Raw genomic sequence first — 21,042 nt, forward strand, 5'->3', positions numbered from 1 at the left:
AGCACATGCTGCAGACCATTGCAATCCTTTCTGTCAAAGAAGAAAAGCAATTTCTTGTAGCGACAAAGAAAATACTCACATATAAGAGAGCATTGTAAGACTTTATAACACATTTGCCAATTAAAACTCTACTGGGCAGGGGATGAATGAATGAACATTCATGAATGACATGGTATATTCAAAATCTTAAATGAAAAACTCTTCCAATCAAGATTAAACTATCCAGGGAGCCAATAACTTGGAATTGAATCTAAATTTTAAGAAGTTTTATATAAAAGAAATAGGTAAATGAAGTCGTTTTCTATTAATGTGGCATCATAGCCCCTCCAGAATAACAATAATAATAAAAGGTAAAGGTAAAGGCCCTCCCGTTGATCGTCGATTTGCTCGAGCGGGCCCAGTAACGTCTCCATTGGAGACTTTGTTGTTACTGTGTCTGGCATATCGAATACTCTCGGTAGCTTGCCGGGCTCTCCAAAACAATAATAATAATAATACCAAAAGATCTTCCAAATATTACATCCAGTTGGAAGTATCAATGCCCCCAACCAAATAAAAAGAAATTTTAATGATGATTTTATAGAGAACTTAAAAATTATTTGTTTTGAATTCAAAGTGGAATGTTAGCTTAACATGGATAAAACTAGAGGATATCGTGCTGAGTAACGTTAGCATGAGTCAGCTACATAATGAGCTCACTCGGATGAAGGGCTCAATGATACACAGTGAGGCAGCAACAGGGATCCAAAGGCCACATAATGGGGGGACCGACACGCACAAGTGAGTTGGGGGTAGCTGAGAGGGAGGGGAAGGAGATGGTATCACTGGTGATGGGTGTGCTGTTGGAATTACGGCCATGAGAAACGAAACATTTTTAATGAAACATAAAAAAGGAAATGCAAGCTAAGAGCATTGATACAATACTTATTGTGACCTTAAACAAAAATACTAAGGAAAATAAATAATAAGCAAGAAATATGAAATGGGACTTGATGACTGTGCAAAAGATAGGCATGCAAATAATAAAAAGGATGATGATAAGGAATTAAAGGGACAAGGCATATTGCAAAAACAAGCAGAAATCACGTCGAGCAATTATTCAATCATAATCTCCCTACTATCAACTTGAAGCCTGCAATCAGAAGGCAGAGGGTAAAAGTTGTATCAGGAAACAAAACCCAATGTTCTTCCGACAGCAGTGATAAATGGAGGCTCCAAGTAAATGTCTGAAGAAAAATCAGAGAAGTAAATGGCAACCCAAATGGTAGGGATTGTCCTGCATAAACTTAAAAAAAATAGAAATATAAGCTAAAAGCAGAATAAGACAAGATGGAGTTATGCAATTATTAAAAATCCGATCCAGCAAGACACTCAGCAATATTTCTATAACACATGAAGGAGCATCTTAGTCAACTTTAAACAGAATGGAAGACAGATCATGATAGCAACACAATATGTAATAAAAGATCATTTCTGCGCACTCACTAATGAACCCATCCATCAGACAGAAAATTGATAAAGGAGGAGTTAGCCTAGCTAAATTTCGTCAATGTTTTCAGAAATATTGGCCCCCGTACCAATTTTGGAAGTATTTAATAAGTATCTTCTTAGCTAATGGTAATAAAAAATATATTTTAATAATAATAAATTTTCAATATAATGTATGTTAATGAAAAGGGAAATACATTGTGTACTCTGTGTGCTTTTACTATTTTTATTGAACTCTGAAACTATTCTAACCTCCATAAATTCTTTCTCAGACAATATATTTTTATGTGTGTTGTGGATTGAATATAAAAATTAATAAACAAAATGTTCAAACTTCCACTGTAGTTTTTCAGGGGGTGGAGAGAAGTGGGTCTCCCAAGATTCATTATCAGAGAGTCTGGGAACCAATCCCAGAGTAATTTGGACAACTGGACAAGGAAGCCCAATGATCATGCCTAAGAATGTATATCCAAAGTCCCTGAGGCCACCAGGACCACCATTGCTGTGGTCACTGAGGACCTTCTGGACAATAGGTGTTTGTGCTGGGATGGTCCTGGGGATCGAATCAACCATGGCTAAAACATGAGTTCCTGACCTCTGTATCACCCCATCCCCCCCACCCCAATGTTATGTTTATAATCACTTAAAGTTGTTCAACTGTTGGCATAAAATGGATTATTTTACTTTATAATTCAATTGTTTTAAATTTTATACTTATTTTCTCTCAAGGAATACCTGATATTGATTAACATTTTGGCAATATTTTTATGAAAATCATTTCAGAAGTTTTAAGAAGTTTCAGATACTCATATTGATGAAAATAATGACATGTTACAGTTTTATGTGCTAATATTAAATACAGTGTGTGAATTTAATTTATGAATTTATATTTAGAAAAGTGTTGAATCTACTTATTTGAATTTAGTAGCAAGACATTCATTCTAGAAAGAGTTTATGTAATTGGTCATGCTGAAATCTTACTCTAGTTTACATGAAAGGAAGAACTTTGTCAAAGTTGAAGATAAGTGTTTATTTCCAGAATCTTCAAGTGTCATCTTGTCAATCAATTAAAAAAAAAAAACTCTAGGATCCAGCCCCAAACTACCCTTTCTACCTGTTTAGAATTTTTTAAACTTTAGTAAATAAAAGGGAAAAAATTCAGGCTAAGACCTCACAAGATATTTTGAGAGAATACTCAACACACCATGTGGCATGTTTGGTTCCTACTGAAAATGGTTACTCTCTTTTTCCATATGTAATGCCATTAACGATCTAAGAACCATCTACTGAACTCTCACGCATGGTTGGATTCTCACTCAGTTCTATGCACATTTACTTGCACACTTGTTCATCAGCATCATACAACGAAAAATGACATGAGGGTTTGCTTTACTGCCCAAGAAGAGAGGCCAAGAAGACAAATGAAGCTATGAGTGCCAAGTCTTCTTTTTGCAAATAGTCATATGTTTTAATTTGAAGTCCCATTTACCTAAATCAGCACATTTTGACCGTATTGTGAGTGATATTCTACTTTTCCTAGGAACAATTCTAGGTTCTATTATTTATTGCATGATTAAAACGAATAGTTTCAAATCCAACCACCAGAATCAACATTTCCATTTAGTTAGGTATATTTAAATCTATCTACATTCACATGTTATAATGGCCACTACATCAACCTATATTCAATGTTCCAGATGTTTCTTTTTATGTACTTAAATTTTATGTATTTATTAACATTGAATCATGGCGAAATACACAGTTACAAGTTTGTTCATGTTCATTATATGACTCATCATATAATGACACAACACCTGTCCCTTCACCAGTGTACATTTCCCACCACCAATGTCCCCAGATTTATCACGTGGGTAAATAGAATTCCTCACATCATATTATTAGTGAATAATTTTTCTCAGCACTATTCATGCCTGTAACTTTTTTTTTTTTGCTTTTTGGGTCACACCTGGCAGGTGCTCAGGGGTTACTCCTGGCTTTGCACTCAGGAATTACTCCTGGCGGTGCTCAGGGGACCATATGGGATGCTGGGAATCAAACCTGGGTCGGCCGTGTGCAGGGCAAACGCCCTACCCGCTGTGCTATCACTCCAGCCCTGATACCTGTAACATTTTAATTAAAAAGCAAACAATGAACCAGAACTATTTCAAAAAATGCCCACAATAAGATAAAAAAAACTTCTGAATAAACTTTTGCAAGTTACTTTCCCATTTGCAAATCCAAGTTTCAAAAGAGTTCTAGGAATAAGTTGACCATTGAGGGATGAGTCCCACGCACTGATCCTGTCTGAATTCTTAGAGGAGAGGATCGAGGCCTGGAAATGCTCATTTCTGCCCATCCTGAAAGTGAAAGCCTTTTCATTCCATGAAAGCTGAGGGTAAATGTTTGTTATTTTCTTCAATTCTCTCCATTATATTCCAAGTATTTGCATGAACAGTTTTTTCAGAGAATCTACTTCATTTCTTATTTTGATGTTAGTGTTCTGTCTTCTGTCCAATGCTGAGTTTTTTAGCTTATCGTGTCTCTGTTTTTCAGACTCTATCCTTGTGGCGTCATAGCACATGGATTTCAGGACCGCCTGTGAGGAGGTAGGTTACATAATATTCTGCTCTTTGAATTGGAGAACGAGTTACAGGCTCAAAGCACTTGATCCACCTTTATACAAAAAGAGTACCGCTTCCGATGAAGCAATAAGCGAGAGGGTCTTTACACTAAAGTCTGTGATCTGTTTCTGCAAGGTGTTTCTTCAGAAAGCAGAGTCGCCCAGGAAGCCTGGGATATATTCTCATTTTGAAAGAAGTTGAGAGCGTAATTGGTTTGACTGCATTGTCCTTCCAAAGCTGTGCACTGTATGATTTCAAGGAGCAAAAATGTTAGGAGTCATTATTTTCACATAAATGGCAATAGATTAGAGGACATTTTAGGTCCTTTAATTACTAAAAACCTATAATTTACTATTGCTGTATTATTTGATTATTTCAGTATTATTAAGTATTAGAGACGGTAATTCAGATTTTCAGTAGAGCTGTAACGACATTGACATGAGTTAAAGAGACACATTGCTCTGTCAAGGATATTAAAGGCCATTTAAATATGCAGTCAATGGTGCATAGCTGAGGCCTCTACAATATGTGACTATTCTATTTAAAAGATGAACTATTTTTATCCAAACATGGCACAGTGGAAGCACTATCTTTTCTCTCTTTAGGGAAAAATTGCAAAAAAAAAATGCAAAGGTTAAATATTTTCTTTGCTTAAATTGGTTAAAATAGTTTTTATGAAAAACAAAGTTTTATGGCATATGAATAGCTCAAGGAAAATATATGATTAGATAGATATCTACAGTTAAGCACCTAACATTAAACTTCTATTATTAACATTTGTGTTATTCATTTAATGAAATATTAGGTGAGAAATATATATTAAAATATTTAAAACATTTTTAAGTTCAAAATTTTTATTGTTAAGAATTTCAAAATCAAAACTTTAGTCTCCCAATTGGTTCTTAGGAGGCATTGGGCCCCGCGGGTCACTCTTATCCAAACAGGCTAGAGATACGCAGAGGACACAGGAATTGATTCTTTCCATTCCTTCAGTGCTGGGGCTTATCGGGACCCACCTGGTGGTGCTCAGGTGCCCCTGTGGCCACACCCAGAAGGATAAGGGAAAGTTGACCTTATCCTTTTACTATCTCTCTGACCATATTTTCTTTGGCTTTAAAGGGCTAGGTATCACTGAACCCGAACATATATTCATAAGAATGAGACACATATGAAGTTGTTATAAGAAACTAATGGACAAATGCTATTTTTGACAAATAGCTTAGGCTTCAAAAGTTACACAAGGTTGAATATCAAAAATATTTTCAAGATTATTATTCATTTATCGATTTGGAATACATAACAAAATTTAAGATTCATAACATTTATTTTTGTAATGGTAATACTTTTGTGCTCAACTCATCTTTGCTTCTTTAGTGGTAGATTACCTCCCCTTTGCCTACATTTTTATGGAATTATCTATCTGAGATCTATTCAGCAACAATTCCCAGGTGTTTACATGCTAACTGGATTCACTCGTTTACTGAAGTATGAGGTGTTCTAAATATGATTTGCCTGAAATTTATAGCGTTAGTACATTTAAGTGGATAGGGACCACTTAATTTATCTTTGTCATATTAGACTGAGGAAACAAATAATTTATTAATTGTTGAGAGTCATTTAATTAATTTTTCAATACAAAAACTATGTATATCATTAAGAGTCTTCAATCTAAATTTAGGGCTCTTTCTAAAGAACTCTATTGCTGAAAATTTTGGCATAATGAAATACATAGTAAATCAAACTTGGTTTCTTTTTCACTGTTATTAACATAAAACCACTTAGGGTAAAACTTGTCTATCAGATAAAGATAGCTTTTTTGTCATAGATTTACTGCCCATAAATCCAGGGATTATCTCGAATCCTCAATTTTGTTCATTCGTCTGCAGGTCTATGTTTATTCCAGTAGAACTATGAAGGTCTAATTTTTGTTTGTCATAAGGGAGCAACAAACGGTCAAAGGCAACAGAACTGAAGAGTTGTTCCACAGGACTGAGTTATGGGTAGGGGAGTTGATTGGAGCAATAGAGTTGATCTGGGACACTTCCAGATGTCGGTGGGTCCCCTGGTGGCATAAAATCATCATTAACAGAATTATAAATCACAGTGCTTTAATAAATATTTTTAAAGTTTAAAATCATGTTCAATATAAAGGAAACTATACTTTGCTTTTTGCTAAAATAGGTTTTATTTCCCAGACATATTCACCTGAGCTGTATTCATAAAGGGAATAGTATGTTTTTTTTAAACAATTTATTAAGTGTTCTGATGCGTTCTCATTCAATTGTTGAGGAAACAACCTCCTTGCTCCTGTAAAAATTTTTAAAAATTCATGAAAGTTACAAAGAAAGACCAAAATTAGATGAAGATAGAATGGCTGTGTTCAGAGGAGAATTAAAGGTGAGTAGGGAGAGCCAGTGTGGCTTGAGGTATCTGTCTTGCAAGCTCAAGTGGCCTTTGAAATCCAGCACGACAAATGACTTCCTGGAGTGAGTCCTTAGCGCAGACCTAGGAGGAAATCCTGAGCACTGTCAAATTTTGTGAAAAACCTTCCCCAGTATGTGTAATAACACAGATTACAGGAAAGAGTGGTCTCTTCTGTCACTGTATTAAGTATATGTTCATCAGCACTATGAAATGTTGTTTGCTGGTACAGAGAGAGACAGTAACCATCAACCAAGACATGACCGAAATGATCATATATGACTACAAATGACCACACCGTTGTAACTAGGCTGTCTCATTTAAAATTAGCATATAGAATGCAAAAAAATAGTTCTAAACAAAGGAAACAAACACCTAACAATTTGCATGCTTGCATAGAAATTTACATTGCACATAAAAACCTGGTATTATTTACCTGGATATTGTCTTGTTATATTTTATGTATATATATAATTTATATAATTTATAAATGTATATATGTTTATCCCTTTAAAATGCCTCAGTATGTGTGGCATGAAAATGTAATTGACAAAGAATTATTCTTATTGTCATTTTGTTGAAAAACAGCTAGAGATTACATGCACTTGAAAATAGTTTCTTTTCTAAAGCATCTCACAAATGTGAATTCTAGAACTTTTTAGACAGAATATTCAATATATCTGGGTGACTGCTCTAACATGTATTTCAGGACTTATAGGGATTACTGGTCTACTCCAAGGAGAACATTTCCTATTTGAAAGCTCTGTAGTGTATGTTCAGAAATCTTTGCCTACTGCTTGTACAATCTCCAAATTCGTGTGAAGCAAAAATGATAGAAATATTGAGTTTTAAACATGATTTAGGGGGCTGGAGTGACAGCACAGCGGGTAGGGCGTTTGCCTTGCATGCAGCCTGAACTGGGTTCAATTCCCAGCATTCCATATGGTCCCCTGAGCACTGCCAGGAGTAATTCCTGAGTGCATGAACCAGGAGTAACCCCTGTGCATCGCTGGGTGTGAACCAAAAAGGAAAAAAGAAAAAAGACATGATTTGTTTTGAATAATGTCAACAGGGCAGTTTTCTTTGTCTTTACCTCTTCACTTAAGGAGTGGTACAGATTGCATATGTATATGTGTTCATATACTTGGAAGTACTTGTGTCTTTGTTATTGATTTGGAATAAAGAAAGAGCAGGCGGTAGTGAATGTGATCATTAGAAGTGTCTTCAGAATTAAAACTCTACACTAGGGAATGTTAAAGTGAAGTCACAGAACGATGAGGAACGAGCAATAAAAAGCTTATTTTGTAGCTGTATAAATGTTCTGAATTATAGTCACGATTACATACTAAGACTGTGAGCTATGCCCCTTAAAGGTTTACCTGGAAACAAACGAGTTTATCTTAAATATTTCTGCTACAAAATGCTTTATATTAAAAGTGCTATGTGAATCTCAATCACTTTTAAATAGACCGCCTAAGACATAAACCCGATTCACAGATATGCCTATGAATTTTCTGACCTAAGCTCAGTTTTCTGAGGTAAACTTTATGCGAAATAGTTCAGCTTTTCTCTACTGCTATCGGACACACTTTCAGGCATATCAGAGTAATCTCCCTATTCTCCAGCTTGCTCACATTATACTGTCGTAAATGGACCACACACTAAAAATGCATTTTTCTCTGTTCTGCTCTCTTTTTCGGTCTAAGACAAAGACAGGGATTTGTTTGCTGCAGGATGGTAATCAGGAGCCTTTCAAAGTCCGGCTGCACCTAGCCAAAGACATTCTTATGATCCAGGAACAGGATGTGATTTGCGTGTCTGGTGAGCCTTTTTATTCTGGTGTAAGTAGCTTTTCCTTATGTTGAAATTTTGTTCGCTTGCCTTAGTAAAAGTGTTTATTCGCAGAAATTCTTAACATGTTTTCCTTTATTTTCAGAGCTTGGTCAACTGCCTTGCTAGTTTTTAAATTTGTTTTTAGAAAGCAGTTCTTGTATGAGAACCTTCACTTGAGCCCATAGTTAGAGCTATTGCCAACTCATTACCTCATTGACTCCAAGCTGTAGAAATTGACTCTGGTGACAGGTTTTCTGATCGTCAGAGACCACATTCCACATTTCCACAGAGACAAGAATAGTGTGTGGTGATTGCCCTAAAACGCCTTGCATTGTGTTAAACTCCTGAATGTTTAGTGTCTGGAAATCCTGAAGCTTTTGGCAGTAGTTACTGATCCTAAAGTCAGTGCTTGTTTGGGGCAGGTGAGGGTGGTAACACTAGGTAGCATTCCAGGGCCTCAATATTGATGCATTTCATCAAAAGTCTTAGCAACTTCCAGAGCTCTATTTGTTGTGCTTATGCTATTAATCCATATTTACACAAAAGATATGCATTGTCATTCAAAGCAGATCTGTCTGCTTCCTAGTGCTGAAGTGCAGCTGTGAAGACATGCTTAGGTAAAATTAAAATATTGGGTAAAACCAACATAAAGCAGGCTAAGTTCTCGAGTTTATCATTAATCGTGAAGAAACATTTAGCATATCTGAACATTGTTACCATAAGAAATCTCAGAAGAATATTAGAACAGGTCTCAAACTATACTGTCCTGGAATCCCTCTAGTGTCTGTAATGATTTAGCACAAAGATTTAATTTGCTGTTAATTAAAGTATCTTGAAGTGCTTAGTTGATGATGAATAATGTTGAACTTCAGTTTCTACCTCAATTCTCATTAACTTTCTATGGGAGTCACAGGGGGTCCTAAATCAGTAGGCCTTCCCTACCTAAAAATAGCAGACATTTTCAAGATTGTTAACTATTCCTTTGTCACAGGTCATTTAAATCATCCTGAATCATGGATCTGATTGTCTTGGCTGATTGAATGATTCTTATGGGGGTGAACCGTTTTCCCTTTATTTAATAAAAATAATAGAGCCCGATTTTTCTTCTTCCTTTTTCTTTCTTTTTTTCTTTCCTTTCCCTCCTTGCTTTCTTCCTTCCTTCCATCCTTCCTTCTTTCCCTTCCCTCCCTCCTTCCCTTACTCCCTTCCTTCCTTCCTTCCTTCCTTCCTTCCTTCCTTCCTTCCTTCCTTCCTTCCTTCCTTCCCACTTCTACCTCTTTCTGTTTCTCTTTTACTTCCTCTTCCTCCACTCCTCACTTATTTTTGCATTGTTCTGTTTGTGGGAATATTTGACACACAGGGATGGTAAGACTACTCTTGGTTCTGTGCTTAGGGTTGACCCCCAACAATTCTCAGGAATTATGAATTGCCAGAATTTAATCCTGCTTCCTGTCGTAGAACATGTGATCAGCTCTTTGAGTTATCTCTCTGACTATTTTGTATTTCATTTTTGTGTTTTGAAAGTTTCCTATAACTTTCCGGAATAAATATGTGACATAGTGCTACATAAATTAAATAGCATCATCTATAAAATTTAATATTTTTAAATAAAATTTTTCATCTATTGTATTTTATAATTTACTATAAACAAATTAAAATGTAATATGGAAAATTATACAGAAATAAGTACTATCCTTAGGTATACATTTAACAAAATAAAAAATTGCACTTTGATAACTACACAACTGTGATAAACGAAACAAAAAGTCAAGTGATGGAAACATACCAAAAATAATTTAACAATGCATTAAACACTAAAACGTATTCAAAAATTTCAACTAGCCAGTAATAATTAAACCGAGAATACTTTGTAGTCATTGACAAGTTAGTTATAAAATGTATGTGCAAACAACAAAGATTTAGAATCGGTCGTTGCAGCTTGAATAAGAGCCAATTTACGTCTTGGGGGTATTGTAATTTTTTTCTTTTGGTTATTTGGGCCACACTGCTCTGGGCTTACTGCTGGTTCTGAGCTAAAGTATCACATCTGGTAGGGCACAGGGGACCTTGTGCAGTGCCGGGGATCAAACTAGCAAGAGAAGCTTCTTACTCTTAAACTATTCCTATATTCAAATTTGGAATGTTTACGATTGTATTATACTTCTGAAAGATTTCAGAAAATACTATTAGATTGAAACATTAAATAAAGTATCTTTTTCATAAGTATAGGCACACAAATTATCGGAACATTATAAAGTGTCAAAAATAGACCCTCACATGATCTATTATACCTTTATTCTGATTAATTTTATATACATATGTAGTATTTATTGTTTTACAACATTCAAGTGACCGAGTTCGTGGAGTTGAGTACATTCACTTTTTTGTGTGACTCTGGCCTTTGCGGTCAGGAGTCTTATCTTCCTATACTGAGACTGCCCCCATCAAACAGTGATAGCACATGGTCCTCCTCTCAGCACCTGCCGTCCACCCTCTCAACTTCTGTATTTGTGAATTTGGTATTCTACTCAACCATTGTCAGAAAAAGAATGAAAACCATCTGCTTTGGATGTTCATTTCTGTGACTAGAAAGTCACTGACACGTATGCGGTGGACATAGAAATCTTATAAACTTTAGGAAGAACACAACAGCCTCGTTGGAAAATTGTCCTGCAGTTTCTTGCGATTAAATTTATCTGAAGTCAAAACTACTACTTCTTGAAGTTTACTTGAGTGTAATGGGGGCAGGAAAGCTTGCAAATAGACTTGCACATATTTAAAAACAACTTTTTTGTTGGCAAAAAAATTCTACCATGTAAGGGGTCAGGAAATAGTACCATTGGGAGGGCACTTGGCTTGTACCCAGCCAACCTGTATTTCGAGGCAAACCGTTTGGTTCCCTAATCCTCACCAGGAGCAATTCCTGAGCACAGAGCCTGGAGGAAGCCCTTAACACCACTCTGTGCCCCCCACAAAATGAAGCAGAAGCTCTGACATATTAAAAAGTTCATATATATTTATTTTATCATCATTAATAAATGAAAAACTAGGTCATTCCTTTTAGTCATTACATATTGAAGGAACTTAGAAGTCTCTAAGCTTTCTGAGAACCAAGTGGAAAGTTGAAGAGATTAAAAACTCTTCAACTCTTGTTGACTTCATGGAAGGATGAAGTGATGGGTGGGTGACATGCCCAGAGGCAGGCACATGCCGTGAGTCACTGCTGGTGAAGGCAGAGATTGGGAGTGGAAACCCCTACAGGCCAGTCCTGGGTAGAGCTGTAACCATAGCTGAAACCACGTGGTGAGGGAGGGCATGGAAACCATGGTGTGGACCGGCCTAGATTTTAAAATTCCGGAAAAGAGTTTCTGGTTTGCTAAAAGATGTTTAGAGGTCTACAATCCCTCTTCACTACAAGAAAAATATTAAATGGACTGGAAATGAAAGACTTGCCTTATAATCCAGAGACAGGTAGGGCGGGGGTGGAATGCAGAGTAAACTATGTTCCCCTGTCACTATCAGAGAGATGTGAGACATTCGCGCTGCACTGTTAGCCAATGCAGGGCCCTAGAGTGAAAAATAGCTCAGGTAGGAAAACTTGAATTATAAATTATGAATTTCTAGAAGCTGGGTGTTGAATAATATATGTAAAAAGCATTAGGAAAATGCAAATAAAGTGTATGTGGGAGTGAGTATTATGAGTGTCAACTCTAGGAGTTTTAGCAAATTAATACCCCAGTCAATACCAGGAATCTCAAAGAACACTGAGGAAAATGAGTATATAAAATCTGCATGTTTCTAGATGCTTTCCAAAGGAGAAAAAGTGAAGATCACAAAAAAATACTAAAATAAAATAGAAGATAAAGGTATGTCATAGACATATGGGTGAGTATTATATCTGACTTGTATTTGCCACAATGGAAATAGAAGAGTTAAGAAAAATATTTGTGGCGTTGAGAGAGAAAAAAGAACATGTCATTTTGTCCCATTAAAAATAAAGGAAAAATATTTCTCAAAAACCAAGGAAATTTTTTGCCAGTCTACCTGCATTGAATGAAATGTTAGAGGTTCTTCGGGGAGAAGAAAATTATTATTAATCAGAAACCTGGATCCTCATTGAAGCAAGAAAGAGAATCAAAGGAAAAAAAGGTTTTCAATATCAGTTTTCCACTTCTGTTTCCAAGGAAGATACCTGGGAGAAGATCTGTGGAAACTTGTCTTTGACCTACGGAACTTGAGCACAAACACAGGTCTGAGTCCCAAGGAAAGACCCGCTCAACTGTACACGCGATGAAACCTAACAGTTGGAAACTTGAATCAGCCACTATATTGGTGTTTGAAGATCAGGGAATGAATCCCTATACAACCGGACTAAGTGGACCTCTTAGTTCCTTACACAGTTCCTTGATTTAGTTCAGTGGCAGAAAATCATTATGAGTCCTCTTGAAAGGGGAAGACCCTCAAGAAGTTGTAGATATTCACAACAGAACACTATGCTCTAAGAAAGAACAAATCCTGCCATTTTTATCAAGAGGAATGAACTAGACTGATTCAAATCACTCAGAAGACAGTATAGACACAGAACGATCTCTCTCCTATATGGGACTTCAAGATTCACAGCAATGGAGGACCAAAATTCAAAAGGCAGCATCATGGGAGATCGATCCACACAACTGACTTGTTGGAGAAAAAGCATTTTGAAAGAGCATCCAGTTCCTTGGGGGAGGGTGTGAGCATACTGGTGATGGTCATGGTAGAATCATGTGCATGAGAAACCATTCATAATAATATTATCAACTGCAGTGTCTCGATTAATAAAGAAAAAGATCCTGAGTTAGGACAATGAATGAATGCAAGAAAAAGATTGCTTGGACCGGATCTGTTTCTCTCAGATTTATATGTTGAAGCATAAACCCTGGAAAGATGACATGAAGAGGAGAATTTTGGAAGATGGTTAAATTCAAATAAGATTCTGCATATGGGTTTCAGAATGTGATGAAAACTCAGAATTGTCTCTTCAGTTTGAGTTTACTGAGAAGAACTCAGCCAGCTATTACTTTTCAGAATAGTCTGAATATTCAAACAGCAGCAGATTCCAATACAGCTGCCACTTTAACCCTGACCTCCAGCATCTAGACAGCGAGGAAATACTCTGGCTGATGTTTAGATGACTCAGAGCCCTCATGGTTTCTTATATCAGCTTGAGGTGATCAATACAGCTGCCACTTTAACCCTGACCTCCAGCATCTAGACAGCGAGGAAATACTCTGGCTGATGTTTAGATGACTCAGAGCCCTCATGGTTTCTTATATCAGCTTGAGGTGATCAAGACAGACATTATTTCAGTAATACAGGCAGAGTTTTAAGTGGAATAGTATAATCGGTTTGTCCAGGTAAGCTATAGGTCACCATGCAAACTGCAGAGATTAATTCACTTTATAATCAAACAAATGTGGATCTGGGCTCCAAAAGGGGTGGAAGCTGCCAACATGAGCTTAGCAATGAAGACTCAATAATCAAATTTGTCAAATAGGAAGTAACACCTCCTTGTCATCTGTAGCTTGGAAGGTCCTCGATCACCTCGGTGCTAAAGGGAACCCGTTTGATACAGCTGCACAGCTAATACTTTGATCCCAGTTATAGACAGAAACTCTGTAACAGATAAGTCATCTGGAAAGGTGTGAAACATTGTATATTGATAGACACCCTGGAGAAGGAAAGTTTAGATGGTCAAAGAGTTACTGTTAGCAGCACACTGGAGAGATTACTTTTCGGAATAGTCTCTGCTCTCTCCAGAGACTATCCATTTGATACTTCAGAACGCAGTGCAGATCTGATAAGCTCCATTCTATTTGATAATCTGGATATGGGAACAATTGCAGCCAGCAGCTGTTCAAGATCTTTAGATACTGAGAGCACAGTGATTACTGATAGAAATGATTCATCACAGTTGCAAGATAAAGCTACTAAAACCTCAGTTAACATATAAAATAAAGCAATCAGATTCCCTTATGCTCGGGAATCAAATATTCAGTGTGCCTTTATTGCCCATGAATGATCAATACTTCTAAGCCAGGTATCATAGAATCTGCCACAGTGATTTTCTTCACAGAGGAAAGTCATATAGAGGTTTTTCTAGATATAAATATTGAAGATTATACTTAGAAAGTTAATGGGGCTAAAATCTATATGATATTACTATATATTTCATCACAGAAACCAATGTGAAATTTCAAAAGCATTTTTCAAAAAAAATAAGAAAACGTTGGATTATATTCCAAATATGATTGAACTGGAAGACACATAATGCCAATGCAATAAGCATCTAAGTGGAGCTCTAAGAAATAGTCTTAAAATTTAGAACCAACCAACTACATGAAACAACTTCTTTTGATTGTCTTTATGGGAGAAACGTGTGTATGTTAACCATCTTATTGTCACATAATTTCCTAGCAATAATAGTAATGGGTAATCATACTGGCCTTTAACCTTAGAATGCTAGCACCTATGTGAAATATGACGGTGTATAAGGTGAAACGTTTTACGTGAAGTTGATTCCTTGTAAAATGTGATAAGAAGGGATATTACAACTAGATATTGCTCTGATAATATCGTTTGTTTGGGACAAGTGCTATTCTTAATAGATAAAACATGAGATCACATCTGACTATTCTACCTAGAGCTACAATGACCATAAAAGTATGTGGGTCATTAATTTTTTTTTTAGAAACTTGTAACTATAAAGTACAATTGTTGGATCATGTGGTGTCTTCCTTCCTTCCTTCCATCCTATCTTACTCTTTCCGTCTTTCTTTCTATTATCTCCCCCACACTAATTTCTGTAGCGGTTAGACGCATATTACCACCAACAGTACATAAATCACTTTCCTTTCACTCACTTTCCATGTCCACCAGTACTTGTTTCTGATTACTCTACAGTGCAGACCATTCTTCCAGGTGTGAATTGAGAGTTTGTTGTAGATTTCATTTGTATTTTCCAGATAATAAGGATAATGAGGATTTTTAAAGTCCTCACTGGCCATTTGTGTTGTCTCTTTGGAGAAACGTCTTTCAGCTATTCTATGATTTTATAAATGGGGATGTTTTCTTCTTTACTGTTTTGAGATCCTTATTTAATCTGGATCTTAGTGCTTCGCCATATGCATAAGTGTGAATTGTTTTCTCATCTTCAGTAGAATTCCTTTTTGCTTAAATAATGTTTTACTGTGTTAAATATTTACTTTGGCGTAATCCTATTTGTGTTTTCCTTGCTGTTACAGTGTATCCAAAAAAAAATCACAGAAAACCATTAGAAAAAAGTACTTGCTGTTTTCGCAACATATATTTATAATTTCATATCTAATAACCAAATCTTTAGTGCATTTTACGTCAATGGTGCCTAAAATGAGATAATGATCCAATGTAATCCTTTTGCATGTGTCTGTTCAGTTTTTTCACACCGTTCATTGAGGAGACTTCGCTTTCCTCATTTTGTGCTGCTGGCTCCTTTGTTAGACTCATCTAATGACAGCTGGGTCTCCTTTTGCATCAAGATTTTTTCCAGATTTTTAGACCATGCCCAACAGGGCCCTCAGCTCACATCTAGCTCTTACCTCACCATCCCGGTGAACTTAGGGGACTATATAGGGTGCTGGGAATTGAACCCAGGTCTACTGTGTGCAAGGCAAGTGCAGTGCCCGCTACACTATTTCTTTCAGGTCCAAGCATTAAGATTAAGACTATTTTTATAAATATACATCAGTGTTTAGAACAACAAAAATTTGTCTTTTGAAGAACAAAATAATTGATAATATGTTGAACTTCCAAACATATTTTGTTACTAGGCGATACATTCATAATACTGCGGGTGTTTGATATAAATACAATTTCAGAGAAGCTTCCAGATGCTCTTATTTATGAGGTGAACAATGGAAACAAACCCCGGAAATGTTGCACTTTCAAATTTTTATTTTGGGGACAGATGGGATGAACAAAGTATGGTGATATGGGAAGATGATCTAGGCAAAGCCCTTGGGAATATACAAACAATTGGAGAGAAGATCTGAAAAATACCACACTGAGAATGGTCTTGACACTTCCCATGCCTGAGGCAGCCAATTCTCTATTTTGGCTTTAAAAGGGGAAATAAGTTGGTTAGTTTAACTTTTTAAAAATTTTGTTTGCCCCTATACTGCCATAATATATATATATATATATATATATATATATATATATATATATATATATATATAAAACCAAAAGCAAAAACCCAGTAGAAAAGAGTGTTGTGTGTCATGGTGTTAGTGAATGCTCACCTCTTTGCTGTCTGTCTTTCAGGAGAGAACAGTGACCATCAGAAGACAAACTGTGGGCGGGTTCGGATTGAGCATCAAGGTAACTCATCTTTCCAGTCTGTCCTTACAAAGGCCATGCTCAATGCTTGCATTTTATTATTATTTTTTTGCATTTTATTTTTTTGCTGCTTAAAAATAAGATTACTCTAGATAGCTCCTCTCTAATTGCATTGATACCCACATTATTCTTTCTGCTGCTTGGTTTGGGGGCTCTACCTGGTGGTGCTTAGGGCTTTCTCCTGGCTCTGAGCTCAGACCTTGTCCTGGAGGTGCTCAGGGGACCATGTAGGGTGCTGGGGATTGAACCCAGATCAGCTGTGTGTGTGCGAGGCAGGCCTCCTCCCCCGGTCCCATTCTTCTAGAATCATTTGATATAGGAAAAGTATTCAGGAACTTTACTGGTTATTAGATATAATTCACTGCCTTCATTTGGTTTTTTTATTTATTGATGTAAAGTGTTTACAAGAGTATAAATATGTACATGTTGGGGGCTGGAGCCATAGCACAGCGGGTAGGGCATTTGCCTTGCACGCAGCCAACCTGGGTTCGATCCCTGGCATCCTATATGGTCCCCCAAGCACCGCCAGGAGTAATTCCTGACTGCAAAGCCAGGAATAAAAACCCCTGAGCATCACTGGGTGTGACCCAAAAAGCAATAAGCAATATATATATATACATACATACATACATATGTATGTATATATATATATATATATGTACATGTTTTAGAGGGAGCATGTTACCACCAAACATGAAACCTGATGATTGTCCATGTGGGTCCATTAAACCCTTTCTGCCTACTAGCCCCTTCAGGCAGTGCCAGTTCTGTTGAGGGTTCAATTTGTTCTCTGCATTTGACACCATCTCGTCTATTCTTCATTCTGTATATTCCACCGAGGAATGAAAGTATTCGGTGTTTTTCTTTCTCCTTTTCACTTTCTTCACTGTGCATGAAATTCTCCTGTTCCATTCATGTTGCAGCAAACACTGTATTTTCTTTTCTTATAACACAAAAGCATTCTAGTTTGTAAATACATTGCAAAAAAAATTCTTTGTGATTTTTCTGATTTTCTCTAAATAACATCAAAGACATTATTAGCATATGCATAAATGATTCTAAATAGAATAGCGAATACGACTGACCTACCAATGAGTAAATGGCAAGTTTACATTAATAAGGTCCAATAGTTGAGAACTAGAATTACTCTATTCATAGTTATTTTATCCTTTATATTTTTAAAGATACGATATGCTTTAATACAAAATATACATACAACAGTTTTGGCATTTGTTTATCTAAAACATAGCCATATACTTCATTCAATAAATTTAAAAGTACTTTCATTTCTATATTACTTATCATTAAGTACATCACAAACCTGGAAATTAACATTTGAAACAAAAATTTTTGTACAAAGACTCATATGAATAAAAGAAAACTTGACACAATGTTTTATAAAGTACTTTAGAAACCTATATAAATATATATAACTTATATACCTATAGGTATATATATAGCTATATAAATATAGGTATTTATACCTATATAAATGAGTTAACTCTGTCTTGATTATTGACTTAGACATTTTATTCACTTAGAATATAAACCAAATACCTCACGTATGTATTTTATAATAGTTTAGCAGATCTAAAGGTTGCCCTAAGCTACGTCTTAATTCTTAATATGCTCAGGATATGAGTCATGATACTAATAAACATGATATTTGGCTGATAATTATTAAAGTGCTGCAGAGAAAAGATCAGTGTGCATTGCAGTATTCTGTGATAAGAATATTACTGAAATGTTAGTAATAACAGATATTCTGTATAATTCTTGCCTATAATCAGTTAGGATGCTGGAACCACTCGAGCAGATTATTAGATTGGAAATGATGCAATGAGAATTCTGTGTTAGAGCAAAGTTTACTGAGATTGGTTTGAAATATGAAAAAAGAATATGAAAAATAATAGAAAGTCAAGGAGAGAGGACAAAATCTGATGAAAGCAAAATCCAGTAGGGAGAGTTGGTCTCATCTGAACATTTTCAATCACACTAAGATGATGATTTCTCATTGTGAAGCTGTGTTGATTTTTGCACAATGATTTTTCATGATTCCTTTATAATTTTAAGTTTATAATAAGACATTTTTTTTCCTTTTTTGGTCATACCCTGCAATGCTCAGGAGTTACTCTTGGCAGTGCTTGGAGGACCCTACGGGATTCTGGGGATTGAACCTTGGTCGACCACATGCAAGGCAAATGCCCTCCCGGCTATACTCTTGCTCCTGCCCCCTAAAATGTTCATTTTTGGCAAAATAAAACACTAGATTTTAATTGAGAACACTTCCAAAATCAATAATTTTGCTAGCTGGAGCACTTCATTTTACCTTAGATTTTAACTGTAAGTTTTACTTTCTTTGCTACTGTTATTCGAAAGATACCTGAAATGAACCATGATTTTCTCTTCATCTTTACTATTAACATGAGATATGTGGCAGTCATTTTGCGTAGGCACATTAAGAAATGTGATAGCAACTTATAACATTAGATTTAGCTAAATTACAGCAAGGTGGCTTTTCCCAAGAAGCACTCAGTCTTATTTTACAGTCACCAGCCTCAGGTCAGCCTGTTCTAGTTCATGTAACCACAGAGAGTCCTTGTAGGACTGGAGGATAGAAGCACGGGTTTCTTCTGCTTACAGGCTGATTCTTTAGAGGACTTTGCACTTAGGTCAAGAGACTCTTTGAGCACCAAGCCTGCCCTTGGTCCATCTGACCATCTGAGGCCCTTGTTAAGATAGATGTTTTGGGGCTAGGAATTATGGCCTATCTTAAGGCAACTAAAGCTTTAACCAAGCCAGTATGATCAATGTTGAGGGTTCTATAAGACCCATGGCAATATTTGAGTCTGGGGTTGTCACGCCTCTTGAAGTTTCAAACTATACAAGTTCTTACTTTGCTACCTAGTAGACTGGAACCCCATTTATCAAGTGTCAGTTAGATATCTTACTTTTTGTGTGTGACCAGTACAGACAAGAGAGAGAATATCGGTCAGCCAAAGGAATGTGTATTTACCAATACGGCCAATATTTCTTAAAGGCACCCCTGAGTTTTACTGTGCTCAGAATGATGTGCTCTGGATGGTATTATTTCTACTTTCTCTGTCAGCTAAAATTCCATTCATAAAACATTCAATTAACTAGCATTTTCTTATGAGAAATGAAAACTCATTCCCAAAAACCTTTGTGATTTCCAAGTGACAGGGTGAAGTTCTCACTTCTTCAGTTCTCAGGCTGGCGAGTTGTCAAATTAACATCAAATCAGTGGGAGAGGGTTTATTCCAGATGCATCTGTTATCTTCATTGTTGTGGATTGTGAATCTAATGAGGACACTGGGGACCTTATGGGGTGCTGAGAATTAAACTTGCATTGACTGTGGATAGGCAAATATAATCTCTCTGGCCAGATAAATTTCTGTCAGAAATCCTCTCAGACTTCTATCAGAAATTTCTCTCTGAAGCACAACAAATGCTTCATTCCCAAAGCATCTGACCTCTAAAAGTGCCGCTCTGCTTCTGCTGTAGAAAGTCTCCTCTTCTAGACCCCTGGAAGATCCTATCCCATCCCTTATCTCTTATATCTTGTTAAATTCACAATTCACAACAGAATGGAAATAGCAGGCACGTTATTCATTTATGTGGGGAAATTGGTCTTCAGTCTTCAGTATCCAAAGACATCCTGATTTGGCCGTTAGAATAGAACAATATAAACAGATAACAAAAACACATCGGTTCCTTAATTTGGGGGTCCTATAAAAATAATGCAATGGGTAACACCTACATACATTGAAGAGAATAGATGTCTATTTAAAGAAATACCAATGTTTCTTTGAAACCATTGTTTGAAAATTAGCAATGTCGACTTCCATGATTATTAGATGTTATAGAAATGCCCAGCTATTCCTGGTGGTTATCACTGGCTTTGTGAGAAGTTCCACAAGTTTATGTCAATAATCTTTGGGATCTGTTGATATACTATTCATAGCTTACAGAATTGTCTTAGTCAAAACTGCGTCTTTACAAGAATAAGCGCAATATAACAATTATATGGTTTTCTTTTCTCAGGGAGGAGCTGAACATAACATCCCAGTTGTCATCTCAAAAATATCCAAGGAACAAAGAGGTACAGCATTTGTAGATGTGTATAGTTGTCCTTTTTTTATTTTTTTAGATTACTGCTCTTCAACAGTGAGATGTGAAGTATCACAACTTTATTTTTTTATTTTTTATTTTTTTGCTTTTTGGGTCACACCCGGTGATGCACAGG

General features: G+C 36.2%; 1 protein-coding gene across 2 annotated transcripts in view; it reads left to right on the top strand.

Moving 5' to 3' along the window:
* SNTG1 (syntrophin gamma 1) overlaps positions 1–21,042 on the top strand; it is a 339,473-nt gene that overhangs the window by 112,499 nt on the left and 205,932 nt on the right. For both annotated transcript variants that reach the window (XM_056110271.1, XM_056110281.1), the window contains exons 2-5: positions 4,042–4,094; positions 8,237–8,371; positions 16,701–16,757; positions 20,841–20,898. In XM_056110271.1, coding sequence (XP_055966246.1) covers positions 4,068–4,094; positions 8,237–8,371; positions 16,701–16,757; positions 20,841–20,898 — 277 coding nt within the window. In that variant the 5' untranslated portion in view covers positions 4,042–4,067. The remainder of the gene's footprint in view (positions 1–4,041; positions 4,095–8,236; positions 8,372–16,700; positions 16,758–20,840; positions 20,899–21,042) is intronic.

The sequence above is a fragment of the Sorex fumeus genome, unplaced genomic scaffold (assembly GCF_029834395.1).
Source record: "Sorex fumeus unplaced genomic scaffold, SorFum_2.1 ptg000002l, whole genome shotgun sequence".
In the NCBI taxonomy this organism is placed as follows: Eukaryota; Metazoa; Chordata; class Mammalia; order Eulipotyphla; family Soricidae; genus Sorex; species Sorex fumeus.